This window comes from Gopherus evgoodei, chromosome 7 (genome assembly GCF_007399415.2).
Source record: "Gopherus evgoodei ecotype Sinaloan lineage chromosome 7, rGopEvg1_v1.p, whole genome shotgun sequence".
Lineage (NCBI taxonomy): Eukaryota > Metazoa > Chordata > Testudines > Testudinidae > Gopherus > Gopherus evgoodei.
This window is the reverse complement of record NC_044328.1, coordinates 100,479,141-100,497,656: the sequence shown is the minus strand read 5'-3', so window position 1 is coordinate 100,497,656 and position 18,516 is coordinate 100,479,141. Positions and strand designations below refer to the sequence as shown.

The 18,516-nt window shown below is 60.0% G+C and overlaps 1 protein-coding gene and 1 long non-coding RNA gene across 2 annotated transcripts; one reads left to right on the top strand and one right to left on the bottom strand.

Moving 5' to 3' along the window:
• Positions 1-1,115: 1,115 nt before the first annotated feature.
• LOC115655394 lies at positions 1,116-6,845 on the top strand. Its single transcript, XR_004001372.1, has 3 exons — positions 1,116-1,287; positions 4,003-4,182; positions 6,758-6,845. It is a non-coding gene; the product is annotated as an uncharacterized LOC115655394 (long non-coding RNA).
• RPS6KA4 (ribosomal protein S6 kinase A4) lies at positions 2,869-17,174 on the bottom strand. The gene is made up of 17 exons (XM_030570801.1): positions 17,007-17,174; positions 14,543-14,614; positions 14,068-14,286; positions 12,778-12,893; positions 11,347-11,454; positions 10,878-10,958; positions 10,347-10,450; positions 9,439-9,589; positions 8,689-8,850; positions 8,009-8,134; positions 7,721-7,854; positions 7,156-7,249; positions 6,753-6,923; positions 6,077-6,268; positions 4,505-4,664; positions 3,521-3,684; positions 2,869-3,185 (listed from the first exon to the last, which is right to left on the bottom strand). Exons 1-17 carry the CDS (start codon positions 17,053-17,055, stop codon positions 2,964-2,966), a joined length of 2,325 nt encoding a protein of 774 aa, XP_030426661.1. The 5' UTR covers positions 17,056-17,174; the 3' UTR covers positions 2,869-2,963.
• Between the last annotated feature and the right edge of the window lie 1,342 nt (positions 17,175-18,516).

Genomic DNA, 18,516 nt, shown 5'->3' with positions numbered 1-18,516 from the left:
TGCACAACTCCATTGGAGGAGCCCTACCACCCTGTGGGGCTTGGTACTATATTGATAAACCAAGGTGGGTGGTGTGTGCTAGTTTCACCCTAGGCCAAAGCGGGTGGTGCAGCAGCAAAAAGTTAGTATGACCTCACATAAATGTCTGGGTCAGGACTTGAACCTAGGTCTCCCAGAGTCTATGGCATGTCCTAACCATTAGGCTATGCTCTTTTTTCCCTCCTCATACTGTACTCCTTCTAGGAGTCTGTCTCGGCCCTGTTCTCTCCCCTGCTGTTTAAAACAGATTCCTATCTAGCTGGTGAAATGATAGGGGCTAGGTGCAATTCTTTTTAGGAATATACCCCAGTGATTATTGTGTAGCTTCAACTCCTGCTAACACTACTAGTGTATAGGGAAGCTACTATCTAGATAATCCCCTGTTGATACTCACTGGCACTACTGAAAAAAAATTGTGACTTGTAAAATATGCTATTTGTAATACTAAACTAGAACCCTCTTACACCAGTATCAATAATTCCATTCTCACCAGTGCCATATCTTGATAAAAGCTTCAATATACACTACCCACAAGCCAGCTTCATGCATTGTTGGTTACTGTAGGCAGTGTTAGCAGGACTTCAACTGGGCAGCCTATGTCACAACAGGCTACTATCCAGCACCAATCACTGTGCTAAAAGACAGCTGCAGCTAGTCCTGCTAACGCTGCCTGCAGTAACTACACTTTTGTACAGTTAATTATGCTAGGCCGGATGAGAGACAGTAGCCATTAAGCTGGCTGGGGATAGCGGGGCTGGCACCTGCTTCCCGCTGTACAGGCCTTCTCCAAAGACTTAAGAAGAGTAGGAGGCCAGGGCCTAGTTGCAAGGAACAGAGCGGAGCTCAGGCCTCGCTGGCCCTACGAGTGATCCTCGACTCCAGATCCTCGCCACCATTCACGGCTCTGAACGCCTAGCTGTAGGAGCGCCGCCAGCTGCATTTCTACTGACACCTCTCACCTCATTGGCCACGGTCAGAACCAATGAGAGGTGGCCCCGCCCCATGGAAGTACTCATAAAAAGGGAGGGAGCTGAGCAAGCGGGCAGGTGGTTACGTTCTTAGGAGGGCGGTGCGGCTTCTCTGTGCCAAGCAGCGGCGTCCGCGAGCGGCCGCGGCCGGCTCTAGAGCCCCCACGGGGCTTGAGATGATCGCTGTTTCCCGTCATGCCCAGCGGCAGCCCAAGGAGTAGCGCGACCCGCACAGACTCGGTGGCGTCAGAGGAGTTTTATTCTCAAATACAAAATACAGGTGGTTCGCTCAGACGGATGGGAGGCGGACCCCTGGGCGGGGCTGCAGGAGCTGGCAATCCCCCCAATCCCAGTCATCCTAAAGACTGGGACCCCACCCCTCCCTTTAAGTGCAGCTGCACGGGGGCGGGGCTCGGACAACTGCCCACACCCCGGAATCTGAGCTGCTCCCAACGGACAGAAACCGGGGGGCTGCTCAGAGAGCCCCTGCTCCTACCCAACCCCGACTGGGGCGGAGAGCTGGGGGGCGGGAAAGGGCAGCTGCAGGAACAGACACGAGCCAGCCCTTCCCGCACACCTAAAGGGGGCGGGGAGAGGAACACACAAGATGGCAGCACCCAGGAAGTGGGATGACCCCAAGCCCCTTCTCCCTCATTCTGGCCTCTGACTCCCCCGGGACCTGTCCTCCTTCCCCCCACAACCTTTGGAGGAGCCAATTGCACAAACACCCCTTAAAGTGACTGATTCAGGCCCCACCCCGGTAAGCTTTTTCTGCCCATGCTTCCCCTTCACCTGGCTTGCTCTGAAGGGACAGGCGGGGGTTTAATTTGCTTGGGTGGTAGCTTGCTTTAGCCTCACTCCCAGCTGGGGAGGGTGGGGGGCTGTACTCTGAGACTACCCCAAGCACCCACCCCAACATTTTTAGTTTAAAAATAGATAGAAATTTCTTCTCAATAAAAAAAAAAACCTCTTCCCTTCCCTTCCCCCCCCACTCCAATCTTATTGAGGGGGTGCAATTCTAGCCCCTCCCTTGCAGGGACTAAATGTGGGGTACTGTTCACCTCCCTCCCATGTGCTCCAGTGCTCAATGGGGGTCCTGCCCCATTCCCGCACAGCAGGGGTATCAGATTAGCAATGGCCCTGGGAGATTTGGGCCATCACCTGGATCTGGCCCCTTGTGCTGGGGCCCTCCCCCAGCATACAGCCCTGAGGGGAGATGGTGCCCTATGCTGCTTGCCTGCCATCCCGCCAAAAATAAAAGGATTAAAAGAAATAAAATATCGATCCAGCACCCCACCCCACCCCTCTTTGGCTGGGCTAAGGTGACCCTACCGGTCTGACGTTCACTCCTCATTCCAGCCCCAGAGCCTGGCTGAAGGGACCTGCCCTCAGATCTTAAGTGGTGGTGGTGGCAGTATTCACAGGATCGCCATCCCCTGTAGGGAACAGCTTTCCCTTCCCCTGCAACAGTGGTACAGACTTCCATGGGGTGCGGTGGGGCAACCCTGAACTGTCGGTGGCAGAGATGGACCCTAGTCTGACCTGGAAGCCAAGGGGGGTATCTCTTAGAACAGCTCCACAGTCTGGGGTGGATGTTCCTTGCCCTATGGCCCCCACACCTGCCCCACAAACCACCACCCATAATCACCCCAGGGCTGCCCCACTTACCTGTCAACCCAAAGACCACCCCCACTTTAGCTCCAGGAGACTTCACATTTCTGTCACACTGAGACAACCTGCTATGGCCCCCAGACATACACAGGGCAACCTCCAGGTTTAAATCAAAATGAAAAAAACAAAACCAAGATGAATGAAAAAACATGTCCACATGAGGGGGGCAGAATGCCCCCAAAAGAGGCTCACCCTCCCCCTAAAAAATCCCAAATGAGATACCCACCCACATTCTCCCCCACAAGCAACAGAGACAATAAATAGCCCCCCCCCAACCCACAGGCGCTACGAGGGGGGGTTGTGGCGGCGGCCAGGTGGTTTGGGGCGGGGTGGCCGGGCTGGGAGGGCTGAGGAGGAGCCAGAGGAGGAGCCAGAGGAGGAGGAGGAGGAGGAGCTCCGCCGGGCCTCTGCCCCCGTGCTCGACATCTTCAGCTTGCGGCGCTTGGCCAGGGGGGCGTTCTCCACGCTCTTCAGGAAGAAGCCCTCGCGCTTGCCCTTGTTGAAGGCCTGGGGGTCAAGATATTGGGGGTGGGGGACAGGATGAGACCCAGAGATTCACCCCCCAAACTTCTCCCTACCCTGGTCTGTTCTGTCCCCACCCCCACCCCCACCCCCATATGGCCTATTCCCCATCCCCACCCAACCTACTATTCAGATGCTCACCTCTCCCTGCCTGATACTATCCTTCCCAAAAGCCTCAACTCATCCCGCCGCCCCGGCCTAAGAGCCAGTCCCAACATGAGGGAGACTCAGCCAGCCCCCCCGCCCTCAACCAAGGCTGCCTCCTCCTCCACCACCAACCCAGCTCCCTCATGGCCATGCACCAGACTCTCCCCCCTCACCATGAAGGCGGCATTGACCCCTGAGCGCACAGCAGGCCCTGAGGACTCCAGGATGTCGGGGGTCATGAGCGGGGTGGAGGAGAGGGCGCTGCCATCCTGCAGCCACTCGCTGTAGCGCAAAGTCGACATCTTCAGCCGCTTGGAAGGGTCCACGGTCAGCAACCCTGGGGGTGGGGGAAGGAGGACACATCCACAGGTTAGTGATGGGAGGGGCATAAGCTGGATGGCACTTACCCAGCCCTTCCCCTGGGGGGGGGAAGCAATACCCCACCCCCACATACAGTGATAACGATGGCCATATCTGTGACCAGCTGCGAGTAACAGGAGTCCCAAGTTATGGCACAGCTCTTTCTAAGCAAGCACATTTATTCTAAAGGTGAAAGCATATGACAGTTCCTACCTCCTGCTAAAGGCTTTCCAGAGAGCACCCACCCAATCTAATGGGGGCCTCAGCATGCTAAAGTCCTTCCAACCCTTTCCAGGAAGGACTGGGCCCCACCTCGGGCAGAAGGGTCTGACCATTTGCTGGATCGCAAAGCAGCTCCGAGTCAGTTTAAACTCAGGCTATTTATCCAAAAAGTCTCCTCTTGGTCTGTTGGTCTCTGGAGAATCCCATCTGCAGCAGTCTATGCAGCCTCTCCAGGGCGAGGGACCTCTCTGGGGTGAGTGAATTTGCCTAATGACCCCTCCCCCACCCCTGCTATTCTTTGATCTCGGAGGGCTGTGGTTCCCCCTCCCCCATGGAGTTACACAATCCCTAGCCCACAATGATACAGAAACTTAATACAAAGCTATTACAGGAAATTGCCAGATTCACACTTGCCACCTCCCCCGCCTCTTGGGAGAGGGGTTTCCCAAGTCCCAGAGCACCCCTTCCGTCTGAAGTGGAGTGAGGGACACACCAGCCCCACAGATTCTCACTCCCCCAACCCTTGGAACAGAGTCCTATATATTGACCCTTTATATATCATGCCTCCTCCTCACCTCTGACTAGCTCTTTGGCCTCTTCGGAGACCCCCCTCCAGGCCTCGCCCTCCAGTGAGAACTGCCCCTCCTTGATCTTGTGCATGATCTCAGCCGCATGGGTCAGCGCGCCACCCTCCTGGCTGCTCTGGAAAGGCACCTGTCCGGACAGCATGGTGTACTGGGGGGTGGTGGTGAGAGACAGTGGAGTGGGGTTGTTACCAGACAGTCTGGGTGAAGCTGACTCAGGGCAAACATCAGCAAGCTATCCTAAGGAGGTGATCCCTCAGCCCCCCAAATCCCCTCCCCCATACTGGGGACGCAGCCCTTGCCCTGGGAAGGGGGTGATCTCGCAGCCCCAGGCACCACCAACCCACAAGTGTGGCGCAGAGCTGAGCATTTGCTTTTTCCATTATAAGGGCTCAGAGAGGAACTGAGATTGTGGAAGTGGCTGAGATACCCCAGTACAGACTTCTGCTTTCATGCATTTCCCTTCCCCTTCCCCTGGAGTAGCCTCACCAGGCAACACGCCCTCACTAACACCCCTCAAGGCCCAACAGCTCTTCAGGACACGGTACTGTTACTCCAGAGTCGGGGTGGGTTTAGGACTTGGCACTAACTGTCCCGTGCTTGGTGCACCAACTCTTGGAGTCAGGTGACTGTGGCAGAACAGCAACTTCTGTTATTAAAAAAAATCAGTTTCTAGGCATCATGGTTTGGGGGAAAAGCTGGAAAATGTCAGACACCTGCCCTGAGTCTGCAGAGAGCCTGAGCTGATCGCTGGGGTGAGGAGGGGGGAAGCTGCCCCGAGCAGAACTGATGCAGAGACCCCTGCCTCAGTCTGCAGACAGCCTGAGCTGATCGCTGGGGAGAGGAGGAGCTGTCTCAGCGTAACTGACACAGAGATGCCTGCCTGAGTCTGCCAAGAGCCTGAGCCCATCACTCAGAGAGGGGAGCTGCCCTGGGTATCCCAGTGGGATGTTTACTGCTCTGGGGGGCCCTGCCAACCCCACGCTGCAGGGCTGTGGGCGTCTCACAGGACCGCCCCTCCCCCCCAAGCAAAGGAATTCCTCAGAAAAGCACAGGGGGTCCTGCTGCCATTCCCAGGAGTGGTGGGAGAAGAGGGGGGCCTCCTTACAGCCCCACTCCATGTGTGGACAGGATTATAATTGTGGGCGGAGCCGAAGTCGAGCCTTGGGAGCCTGTTCTTTGAGCCTAGTGGGAGGGGAGGATTAACCCTTTATTTCCTCCCCTCATCTCCCACCCTGACCCTGGAGTAAAACGCCTTTATCCTTCCTCTCCTCTGGCAGGCAGGAGGCCAGACTCACTCAGGCAGCAGGACATGCAACAAAGCTGTCAGCACTTCCCCTCCTCCCAGCAGGACTCCATGGACTGCAGGGCGGGGGGAGCGCCACCGTGTGGTTACATTCTTCAGTCCGGAAATCATTCACCGCTGGGGTGGAGCACACAGGGCTTATACAGCACCAGCAGGGAGACTGGGACCCTTCCAAATCCCTGGGATCGTAATGCCCCCTTCCCTGTAGGGATCTGGGATGCTTTTGTACTCAGTGCTGGCCTCCCCGCTATGCATACCAGGATGACACCGAGGCTCCAGAGGTCGCAGGACTCATCATAGCCCTCGTCGGTGAACAGCTCAGGGGCGGCGTATTGCAGCGTGAAGCAAGGTGTCTGCATGGGCTGTGAGCCCGAGGGGCGCAGGCGGGCAAAGCCGAAGTCAATCACTTTCACTGGGGCACCCTCTGTCTCGTCAGCATATAGGATGTTCTGGGGAACAGCAAGAGGATGGGGCCTTGAGCTCCTGGGGCACAGCACCTGCCCCCAGGGCCCACATCCCAAAACCCCAGCATCCCAATTGCCCAGGCCCCATACCCCTATTCCCAATCCCCCAAGGCCCTGATCCCCCAACATTTTACCCTAGTCATGCACAGGGCCGGCACTTCCATTTAGGCGACCGCCAGGATTTGGGAGGGCAGCATTTTGCGGCCTTCGGCAGCAGTTCAGCAGCGGGGGGTCCTTCCGCGCTCCGGGTCTTCAGCGGCAATTCTGCGGCAGGTCCTTCACTCGCTCCGGAACCCGCCGAAGTGCCCCGAAGACTGGGAGCGTGGAAGGACCCCCCTCGCCACTGAATTGCCGCCTACCGGGAGCGCAGAAGGACCCCCGCCTAGGGCGCCAAAAACACTGGCGCTGCTCCTGGATGCACCCAATCTCCTCAGGCCCTGCCCCACAAATCTATTCCCATTCTCCATACCTCAGGTTTGAGGTCCCGGTGCACCACCCCAACATCGTGCATGAAGCTGACAGCTGACACCAGGCTGCGCATGATCTGACTGGCCTCCGACTCGCTGAAATGCTGCTTCTTCTTGATGCGGTCAAGGAGCTCACCCCCTCGCAGCAGCTCCATCACCAGGTACGTGTGGTACTGCCCAGGGAGAGGGGAGGGGGGGATCACTGAGCAGAGTGGGATCCGGCAACACGGAGACACTGCCTCCTAAGGTGCAGCTGCTTCGTGTGGGATACAGGGGCTAGTTTCACAGGGATCTCTCGCCCAGCACTGAGATGCAGCCACCTCTAGGGTGGGGCATGGGGGTTGTTGATGCCCGGGGAAGAAGGGGTGTGCTGGTCCCAGGGGGTGCTGAGGGGGTAGGGGGTACCTGGTCATGATGCACCTCGTGTAGTTTGACGATGTTGGGGTGAGACTCACACAGCTGCAAAGCCATCACCTCTCTCTGGGTGTTCACCTCCATCCTGGGGGGAAGGAGGAGGGAGATGTTAGCTGAGGTTCCGGAGAACTGCACTGCAGGATGGGGGAAGGAAAGGACCCGAAGGAGGTAGTTGGGGGAAGAGAAATGGGACAGAAAGGGGGTGGGAGGAGTGTTCAGGGGAAGGGAGATGAGGGGAAGGGAGGAAAGGCAGCAGGGAAGAGCACGGGGTGGGGGTCTGGTGGCTGAAAGTGGGAATCTGGAGGTGGTGGGAGGGTCCCATAAAGGGTGATGGAGGACAATGAAGAGCCTAGGGGTCAGCGATGGTGGGGGACAAAGTCTGGAGTGAGGTGGGCCCCACATAATGCCAGGGATGAGTCTGAGAAGGCACCTGTGGGAGGTTGGGGAAGCACCTGGAGTTGTTTTAGGAGCAGGAGTGGGGGTGTTCCCATGGGAGCAGGCGGTTGGTTGCCATAGCAGCTGGAGTATGGGGGGGTTGCCAGGGGAGCACCCTCACCTCTTGCTGATGATCTTGACGGCGAATTCGGTGCCACCCTGGCGCTGCTGACATCGGCGACACACCGAGAAGCTGCCCTCGCCCAGCGCTGCTTCCTTCAGGTCCATGTCATAGAGCTGGAAGAATGAAGAGTCCTGGGGGAGGAAGAGGGGAGCATGTAGCGGTGCTCACTGCTGCGGAGGGACCCCCTGATGAGGAATCCCGCTCCTGCTAAGGCCCCTCTCTCACCCATTACCCAGGAGCCCCTGCCACTCCCACCAAGCCCGGTCACTCAGGGGGCTCCCCTACCTTCATCATGGCGCTGCGCGCCACAGCAGCACTGCCTGGGCGCTCCCCGCTCAGTGCCAGCTCCAGCACATCCGTGGTGACGGCATTGTGGTTGAACAGGATGGAGGGAGCGATGAAGGAGTAGCCCTGAAAGAGGGCAGGAGAGAAGGATAAGACTGGGGCGGTGGGGGGCGAGCCTGCAGACATCTCCATGGCTACAGCACCCAGTGGAGACTCCCTCACTCCCCCATGGGTCTGGTGGATGCAGGAGATTCCCCACACACACCAGAAAGCGCCCCCACTCTTGTAAGTGAGAGCAAGGGATTCAAGAACCAGTGCCCTCTGCCAGGGCACAGAGCTCAGCCACCACATGCACAAGGCTGGCAGGGGGAGGGAATAGCAGGGCAGGGGGCTCGCCTGGAAGACCTGGTCCAGGTTGGGGGGTTGTGCTGACAGGTGAGCACATGAGAGGGCGAGTGGTGGGGGAACCTCAGCAGGGGGCTCACCTGGAAGACGTGGTCCAGGTTGGGGGGAGGCTCCAGTGGACAAGTACACCCAAAGGGGGGGTTGGGGGAACCTCGAGCGGGGTCTCACTGGGAAGATGCAGTCCAGCTTGGGAGGGTTCCAGCAGGCGAGTGCACAGGAAGCTGGGTGTTGCTGGGGGATGCCAGCTGGTGGGGGGGGGGGTGTGTGTCTCTCACCTGGAAGACGCGGTCCAGGTTCGGGGGGGTCCCAGCGGGCGAGTACACGGGCTCCAGGCGAGTGAACTCCTCGGCAAAGTTGCGCACGTCCAGCTCGCTGCGGACGATGGGTTTGAACGGAGCCTTCACCCGCCGCGCGGCCAATTCCACCCAGTCCAGGCCCTAGGGGAACACGAGGGTCAGTGTGGCGGGGAGGTGAGTGGGGAAAGGGGTCTAACGGGGGGATAGGTCCAGCACAGAGCCAGAGCCTCGCTGGGGGAAGGGGGGGCCACCTCTCAGATTTGGGGCGCTGGCCATGCCTGCGGTGAGCTGTGTGTGTGGTGAGTGGGCCTGCCCAGGCTGGGGGAGGGGAGACCTGCCAGGGGGGACTGGAGGGCATCTTGTCTGGGGTGCACTTGAGGCTCTTTTCCAGGTGTGAGAGAGCTATGTGGGGATCCCTGGCCAACATAAAGGATGGGGAGGGAGGGACGTGGCCAGGGGGCCCTGGTGACAGGGGTAGTAGGTGAGGGGACTGTATGTGGGGCCTCTCCTGGGGTAAGGGGGTAAATGTGAGAGGGTCCCTGCATGGGATGGAGGAGCTGTGGGGACGAGGCCAGGATTCCTACCCGAGGGGGCTGCACTGGGGGACCCTGCTGGGAAAGGGGGTTGTGCCCAGGCTGTGGGGAGCCATGCTGAGGGTCTCGAGCCATGTGTGAGTGGGCTGTGGCCAGGATGGGGGTGTCCCTCTCTCTCTCCCTCCTACCCCTTCACCTTGAAGAAGGGATGCGCCTTGATGTCCTGCGCCCCGTTGGGCCCTGAGCCCAGGCGTTTCTTGGGGTCCTTGCACAGCAGCTTCTGCAGCAGGTCGCGGGCCACGGGGCCGATGACAGTGGGGAATGGGGGCTGGCATTTGAGGATGCGTCTGCGGCACAGACAGCTCTGTTACCCAGCAGCCCCTGCCAATCCCCCTCCAACCCCCGTTACCCAACTGCCCCTGCCAGTCCTCCCTTCTTGCTCCCCATTACCCAGCAACCCCTGCCAATCCCCCTCCCCACCCCACATTACCCAGCTGCCCCTGCCAATCCCCCCTTGCCATTACCCAGCTGCCCCTGCCAATCCTCCCTTCCTGCCCCCGTTACTCAGCAGCCCCACCAATCCCCCACCCCACATTACCCAGCAGCCCCTGCCAATCCCCCTCCCCACCCCCGTTACCCAGCAGTCCCTGCCAATCCTCCCTTGTCATTACCCAGCTGCTCCTGCCAATCCTCCCTTCCTGCCCCCGTTACTCAGCAGCCCCACCAATCCCCCACCCCACATTACCCAGCAGCCCCTGCCAATCCCCCTCCCCACCCCCGTTACCCAGCAGTCCCTGCCAATCCCCCCTTGCCATTACCCAGCTGCCCCTGCCAATCCTCCCTTCCTGCCCCCGTTACTCAGCAGCCCCACCAATCCCCCACCCCACATTACCCAGCAGCCCCTGCCAATCCCCCTCCCCACCCCCGTTACTCAGCAGTCCCTGCCAATCCTCCCTTGCCATTACCCAGCTTCCCCTGCCAATCCTCCCTTCCTGACCCCCGTTACCCAGCAGTCCCTGCCAATCCTGCCACCATGTCCCCCATTACCCAACTGCCCCGCCAGTATCCCCCTCCCTGCCCCCCGTTACCCAGCAGCCCCCTCACTTGGACACTTCGGCCTGTGTGTTCTTCTCCCCCTCCAGTGTAAAGGGCGAGGCCCCTGTCAGCAGCTCAAACATCAGAATCCCCAGGCTCCACCAGTCGACGGACTGTGGAGGAGAGGGGAGGTGATGAGCCAGAAGCCCCCCAAGACTGACCCCACCTCCCACTGCCAGGGTGGGGGCAGTGAACCTGGAATGATACCCTCTCCCCTAGCAGACAGCCTCCCCTCCTGACGGGGTGGGAGTGACAAGCTGACACCCCCCTGCCAGCCACCTCCTATTTGCCTGCCATACCCAGCTCCCCCCTTCTCACTTCACCCCCTCCGGCTTCCTCCCTGCTCTTTGCCACTCCCTCCAACCTTACTGTGCCCCCTCAGCCATGCCTTTCCTCCGCTCCCCCCACTCCTTTCATCTTGCCATGCCCCCCACACACTTCTCCCACCCTCTTCTCCCCCATCACTATGCCCCCTATGGAACCCTTGGTTCCCTTGTCATATACCTCCCTCCTCACCACGCCCTGCCCGCCCCTGCTCACCTTCCCATGCCCTGACTTGCTGCGGATGATCTCAGGGGCCATGTACTCGATGGTGCCACAGAAGGAGAAGGTGCGATCTTTCTGTGGGGGAAGGGTGAGAAGAATGGGGGGGCGGTGCCAAGATCCAGCTATGGAGCCCCCACAAGGAAGAGGGGCTGCACCCCTCCCCAGGCCCCAAACACCAGTGACCAGGGGAGGAGGCAAAGAGACACCCCCCTTGGGAAGCAAAGAGATTCTCCCCTACTTTTCATCAGAAAGATGAGAGAGGGGCACAGAGTGAAGGCAGGGAGATCCTTGTGGGGAGGGGCAAATTCCTGGAGGCAGAATGAGGGAAGTCTCCAAGGGAAGGATATTGTGGGATCCCCAGGGGCAGGGTGAGGGGATGGGGCAGGAGTCCCCAGGGGCAGGATATTGAGGTGCCCAGGGGAGGTTATGGGGGATCATCAGGGGCAGAGTGGGGGTGTCTGACCTCCTCAGTGAGGAACTCCTTGCTGAGGCCAAAGTCAGTGAGCACCACGTGCCCTTCGCTGTCCAGCAGGATGTTCTCCAGCTTCACATCCCGATAGATGATGCCCAGCTGCAGATGACACAGCTTCAGAACGGGCATTCCCAAAGCCTGCATCCCGCAGGTTCACCCACAACATGGCTCCTCAGTGCCCCTCTGACCTGGAGTGCCATCCTCCAAGAACCCCTACAGGACAGCACCCCCATAGCCCCTGTGGCACAGCCCAAGATCCCCCAGCAACCCCTGAAGGACAGCACCCCCATACACCCTGTGGCACGGCCCAGGAACCCCTACAGGATAGCACCCCCATTGCCCCTGTGGCACAGCCCAAGATCCCCCAGCAACCCCTGAAGGACAGCACCCTCATACACCCTGTGGCACGGCCCAGGAACCCCTACAGGATAGCACCCCCATTGCCCCTGTGGCATGGCCTGAGAGCCCCCCAGGAACCCCTGAAGGACAGCACCCCCATTGCCCCTGTGGCACAGCCCAAGAACCCCCCAGGAACCCCTACAGGACAGCACCCTCATAGGCCCCATGGCATGGCCTGAGAGCCCTACAGGACAGCATCCCCATAGCCCATGCGGCATGTACCAACTGCTGCCCAGGAACCACTACAGGACAGCACCCCCATAGAACCAATGGCATGGAGGGAGAGCCCCACAGGAACCCCTACAGGAGAGCACCCCCATAACCCCTGTGGCATGGCCCGAGAGCCCCCCAGGAACCCCTGAAGGACAGCACCCCCATTGCCCCTGTGGCACAGCCCAAGATCCCCCAGCAACCCCTGAAGGACAGCACCCTCATACACCCTGTGGCATGGCCCAGGAACCCCTACAGGATAGCACCCCCATTGCCCCTGCGGCATGGCCTGAGAGCCCCCCAGGAACCCCTGAAGGACAGCACCTCCATTGCCCCGTGGCACAGCCCAAGAACCCCTACAGGACAGCACCCTCATAGGCCCCATGGCATGGCCTGAGAGCCCTACAGGACAGCATCCCCATAGCCCATGCGGCATGTACCAACTGCTGCCCAGGAACCACTACAGGACAGCACCCCCATAGAACCTATGGCATGGAGGGAGAGCCCCACAGGAACCCCTACAGGAGAGCACCCCCATAACCCCTGTGGCATGGCCCGAGAGCCCCAAGGAACTGCCTACAGAACAGCACCCCCATAGCCCCTGCAGCATGGACCAAGAGCCCCCTAGGAACTCCCTATAGAACAGCACTCCCGTATTCCCTGTGGCATGGCCCCTCAGAGCCCCTCCATAGCAGAAGAGTCTACTCAGTCTTTGGTATATCCTCTCCAGATATTTCCCATCCCCTCAGAACATGCACCCCCTGGAAAGCGGATCTCCCCCCTGGTCCACCCCCTAGACACCCCCCCCCCAACCTTGTGCAGATGCTCCAGTGCCAGCACGATCTCCCCGGCGTAGATCCGCACCTCCTCTTCCTTGAAATGATCGCGCTGGTACAGATGGGTGAAGAGCTCCCCACCACTCACATAGTCTGCACGGCGGGGGGTGGGGGAGGACAGGGAGTGAGAACCCAGCACCCCCAGCCAGTCCCCTCCCCACTCCCAGACCCTCTCAGCTTGGTCTGGATTCCCTCACACCCTATGGCACGGGAAGGTGCTGTATGCCTCCCCTATCGCTCCACCCTCACTGCCTCTCCCCCAGGAAAACTTGAGCGGGGTGTTAAAAGGAAAATTTTCCGTAAAAGCCTCTTGCTGGAAGAAAACTTTTGATTTTTTATCAAAAAACCAAATGATGCACCATAGTCCTGTCCCTCTCCCCCCACTGGTGGTAGTGTCATGAGTCCCTGGCTGTGGTGCATCCTGGGAGAGGTTGTTTAGGTGCCTCACACACTTATTCTAATCTGTAAGCCAAGTTCCCTGGTTGAACCACATCTCCCACATTGCACCACAGCCTCCCCTTGCTGACTGGCTTGAGCTCCTCATGGGAGCTGTAGGTCAGTTGCCTCACACACCACCATTCTCCTCTATAGGCTAAGCTCCCTGGCCAGACTACACCTCCCATAATGCATCATAGTTTCCCCCCCCCACTGGAGACACTAGGTGGTGTATCAGAAGCCAATGGCCTGGTGCACCATGGGAAATATAGTCCAACCATGGTGCACAATGCCTGAACAGGGAATGAACAAGACAGGTTATCATCAAGTGATCCATCCCCTGTCACCCAATCCCAGTTTCTGGCAAACAGAGGCTAGGACACCATTCCTGCCCATCCTGGCTAATTGCCATTGATGGACCTATCCTCCATGAATCTATCTAGCTCCCTTTTGAACCTCATTATAGTATTGGCCTTCACAAAACCCTCTGGCAAGGAGTTCCACAGGTCAACAGTGCATTGCAGTGAAAAAATACTCTCGTGTGTTTGTTTTAAACCTGATACCTATTAATTTCATTTGGTGGCCCTTTGTTCTTGTATTAGGTGCTTGTATTATGTTTCATCAAATATTAGTGTGGAAAACAACACTGGTCTTTCTCCAGCTCCACCTACTGCCACACCCTAGGGTCTCCCTGCTCCCCGACCTGCTGGGTAACATTTTCCTACCCTTTCCATTCCCTTGGATCCACTCTGCATCTGGCATCTGCCACACCCCCATCCCCTGGGTCCCAGCGCCCCACCCTCCCCTGCCCCCTCCCAGGGTTCCCCCATACCCAGGATGAGGTGCAGCTTGGAGCCCGTCTGGAAGGCATAGTGCAGGGTCACTAGGAAGGGCGATGCCCGCACATGCTCCAGCACAGCCCGCTCAGTGCGTGTGTGCTCTGTGGTCTTGGCCTTCTGCACAATGGCCGCCTTGCGCAGCACTTTCATGGCATACAGCTTCCCCACGTCATGGCCTGTCATCTTGCGCACCAGGAACACTTTTCCGTATGCTGGGGGATACAGAGGGGTATCAGAGGCAGCCCAGAAGGGGACATCAGGAGGATCCCAGGAGACTGGGGAGATGATGGAACTCAGGAAAGTAGGGATGGGAGCAGCAGGCTCAGGGAGAAAGGGGACCTTCCTATAGGCTGGGGAGAGAGGGGATCGATGGGCAGTGCCCCATCCCATTGGGAGGAGGAATGAGGGCACAGACCCCAGGTCCCCCTGTGCCCCTCCCCATGGCACAACCCTGTGTCCCCCACTCACCTCCAGTCCCCAGCACCTTGAGTAATTCGAAGTTCTCCATGCCAACTTTCTCTTCATGGCCAGTCAGGTTTGCTAGCATAGAGACAAGGTTATGAGGATGGGGGTCAAAGCTGGCCTGGGGCCCTGTGCCACCCCTCCCACCTGCTCACCACAAACCTTACCCGTCACCTCCTCCCTCATTGTTCTACCGCACGGGCCCACACACCTCACCTCCTCATCTCATGCCACAGGCCCATACCCCCTGCCTTGTCCCCCCACTTCATCCCAAACCCCCACCTATGGGCCCATGCCCCCTGCCTCATCCCTCCCACACGCACACCCAGCTCAGGCCCATCCTCCCACCTTCCACTCCAGCCTCATCCCATCCCCCCACTAACTGTCCCCACCTTACCACCCCATCCTGCTGCACCTCAGTCCCCACTCTCGGTCTCAGCCTCTCCCCCAGGGATGGGTGGAGTCAGGGTGTAGTGGGGAGGAGCCCCATTTCCTGCCAGTGACTCATAACAGTTTTGGTGCCAAGGGGATGGGCAGGCCCAGGCCCAACAACTCCCATCCCCACAGATACCCTGGGACCAAGCCAGGATGAGGGAAATTGGTGGGGGATCACCTCTCCATTTCCGGGTGGGGACACTGACTCATCCCCCCATATCCCTGTGGTGCTGCCTAGTGGGGATCCTGAATGCTGCTTTCCTCTGTCCTAAAGGGGATTCCCAGGATCAAGAGGGCACCTGGATCCGGTGGCAAATGTGGGGGCTGGAGGTATTAAGTGCCCAGAGAGACATTTCCATCAGCCTATGGGGATGGCAAGGTGAGGGGCACCCCACAACTTCCTGTGAAGGGGGGCACAGAGTTCAGGGTGCAGTGGAGAAATGGGGAGCCTGCAGCTGGGAGGAGCTTGGGGTGAGATCACCTGCTTAACAACCCCCTTCTCCACCAATTCTGGCCAGATCTCCCTACATCCCCCCACCATACCTCCCCTCCCCCCCCAGGGTTCCCCACAGGGCTGCACTACCCTGCCCCTCCAAGCTCCTGGCAGCTGCAAAGAGGCTTCTGCCTCCTCCCCTCAACCCCTTACATGTCCTGGGAGGTCCCAATCCACCCATGAGACCCTCCTCAGCTGGCACCAAGTGGCAGATACCAGGATGGCCACCTGGCACCACCCCTCTTGCTCTCTCCTCCACTGCAAAGGCTCCAGGACTCTGGATTGGAGGCTAACCCAGCCCAGAATGGTGAGTGTCCCCTGCCCATCCCCCACCCACTCGGGACAAGGGCTTCCCTTGGGTTTAAACAGGCATCACCCCGAGGCTGCCAGGCAAGAGACCCTAGTGCCCAAGCAGGCAGTGTGAGCTTTCTTGCAGCGGGGCCCAGCTCAGGGCACATTAGGCATGAGTCTGGCACCAGTGGTGGATGAGAGACCAGTGCCCAGCTTTGGGTGGGTGGGTGGGGCAGCTGCCCTCCATGCAGCCCTTACCCCATTGCATGTGCACACACACCATGGCTAGCATCCATCCTCCCACACAGGCCCTACCCCAAGCCCAGGTAGTACCCTGCCTCATTGCCCACGTCCCTGGCCACCCCCACTCCCCCAGCAGGCTGTGTCTCATACGCCTCCAGCTCTCGTGAGCCCTCCAAGCTGTCAGTCCATGGGGAAGGGGGTGCAGTGACTAATCCCCACCCCCGCTCCCCTGTTACTGCTGCCCACCCACGGGGCTGAGCCTGCACTGATTGGGTGGGGGGGCGATAGGGCTGTAGGGAGAAGAGGGGCAGGGCCAGCTTCTCCTCCCCCCCCCCGCATGGCTCTGCACTTCCTCTCCCCCAATAGCCACCCTTCTCCCACACCACTGCCACCACGGGCCATGCAGCCGGAAAGGTCCCAGGGGACATGCACAGTTCAAACCGATGTCCCCGGCACTGCACCCGTCACCCCCTCTTCCCTGCACCCCGGCTCTGCACCCGCCACCCACTCCTCCTCCCTGTACCCCGTCACTGCACCCCAGAATTGCACCCGAATCCCCTCCTCAGTGCACTGCACCCGCCGCCACCCCATTCTCCTCCCTGCAAGCCTGAACTGCACTCGCCACCCGCTCCCTCTCCCGGCACTGCACCCGACTCCCTGCACCCCGGAACTGCACCCGACTCCCCTCCTCCCTGCACTGCACCCGTTACCCCTCCTCCTCTCTGCACCTGGGCACTGCACCCGACTTCCTGCACCCTGGAACTGAACCCGCCACCCCCTCCTTCTCCCTGCACCCCAGCACTGCACCCGATTCCCCCTCCCTGCACCCATCACCTCGTCCTCCTCCCTGAACCCCGGAACTGCACCCCGGAATTGCAGCACCCCCCTCTTCCTCCGCTGCTCCTGGGACCTGCTCCCCCTTCCCCCGAGCCCAGGAACGGCCCCTAATCTGCGCCCCAAGCCCTCCAGGCCCCCTGCGCGCCGCCGGGCCCGCTCCCCGCCCAGTACCGTCAGTGAGCGGCAGCTCCACCGTCTCCTCCTCCGCCCCGTCCCCCATGGCCGCGCCGGGCCGGGATCTGCTCGGCTCGGCTCGGTTACATGGCCCGGGCCCGGCGCTTCCTGGTGCCGCCGCCGCCTCCGGGCCTGACTCAGGCGGCAGGAATGTGACAGCGAGCGGGGAGCGGAGCGGAGCGCAGGGACCGCCCCGGGGAGGGACCGACAGACCCCCCGCGCCCCCGGGGGCCCCCACGGTCCCGCACCCCCGCCCGGGGAAGGAACAGACACCCCCTCCATCCACCCCCCTCAGGAACCCCCCGGATCCCGCCTCTGGGAGGGACCGACAGACCCTCTTCACCACCCTAGGGATCCCGCATCCCCACCCCAGGGGGGGACCAACAGACCTCACCAGATCACTCACCCCAGACAGATCACCCCACAGATGAGCCAGATGATCCCCCCATCCTACCCCCCAGACCCTGGGGAGGGACTGGACACGCCTCCACCAGGGACCCTCCACCGCCATAGGGAACCCCCATGGGTCCTGTTCCCCCCCCCCCAGCCAGGGACTGACAGGTCTCCCTGTCCTCCCCCACTCTGGGGAGGGACAGACAGACCCCACACTTCCTTTGGCCCTCCCAACCCCCATAGGGAACTCCTTGGTTCCCACACCCCCTGCCCCAGAAAGGTACAGAGAGACCTCCTCACACATTCCCCGGGGGGCATGGTCACACCCTAGGAAATCCCCCGGAATCCCACACCCCGTGTCCTGGGGAAGGACCAACAGAGATCCCCCCCGCCCCAGGATCCATCACTATCCCATGGTTATCCCTGTATTCTCCCTAGGGGTCCCTTCCCCGGACCCCACACCAGAGAGGAATTGACAGACTCACATCCCATAGGGAACTCCCCGCCCCAGGGAAGGATCACTCCCCCCCCCATAGGAACCTCACCTAGGATCCCACACCCCCTGCCTAGGGAGGGACCAAGCGTCCCCTGCACCCTCCCATAGGCACCCCCCACAGGGAAACCCCATATGATTCTGCACCCTGCCATGGGGACCCCCCAACCCCAATAAGTATCCCCTCAGGATCCCATACCTCTGCCCCAGGGAGGGACCAACTGACCCCCCACACTCCCTATAGGGAACCCCCCCCCAGATCCCACACTCCCTGCCCTAGGGGAGGGACTGACAGATCCTCACCCTCCATAGGGAACCCCCCATGATCCCAAACCCCCTGACCAAGGGCAGAACCGACAGACCCCCACAAGGTCCACACACACCTCCCTGAGGACCCTCCTGCACCCTACTCCCATGGACAAACCCCAAAAGGACACGGTCCCACTGTGAGCTCCCTCGCAAACTTGGATTCCCCCCACCTGCCTGCCCCATGGATGGAGGGATTCAGGTGGGGGTGGAGGTGTGGAACAGAATGAGTGAGTGAGTGAGTGAGTGAGTGTGTGTGTGTGTGTGTGCACGCGCGTGCAGAGTGCAGTGGGGAGATGGGGAAGGTATTGCAGA

Excerpts from the sequence above, each read along its gene's own strand:
- RPS6KA4 (XM_030570801.1), bottom strand. The coding sequence starts at position 17,055 with ATGGGGGACGGGGCGGAGGAGGAGACGGTGGAGCTGCCGCTCACTGAC. Across the intron at positions 10,959-11,346 it reads AGGAGTTCCTCACTGAGGAG|AAAGATCGCACCTTCTCCTT; the intron begins GTCAGACACCCC and ends CTTCCCCCACAG. Across the intron at positions 10,451-10,877 it reads GCAAGTCAGGGCATGGGAAG|TCCGTCGACTGGTGGAGCCT; the intron begins GTGAGCAGGGGC and ends TCTCCTCCACAG.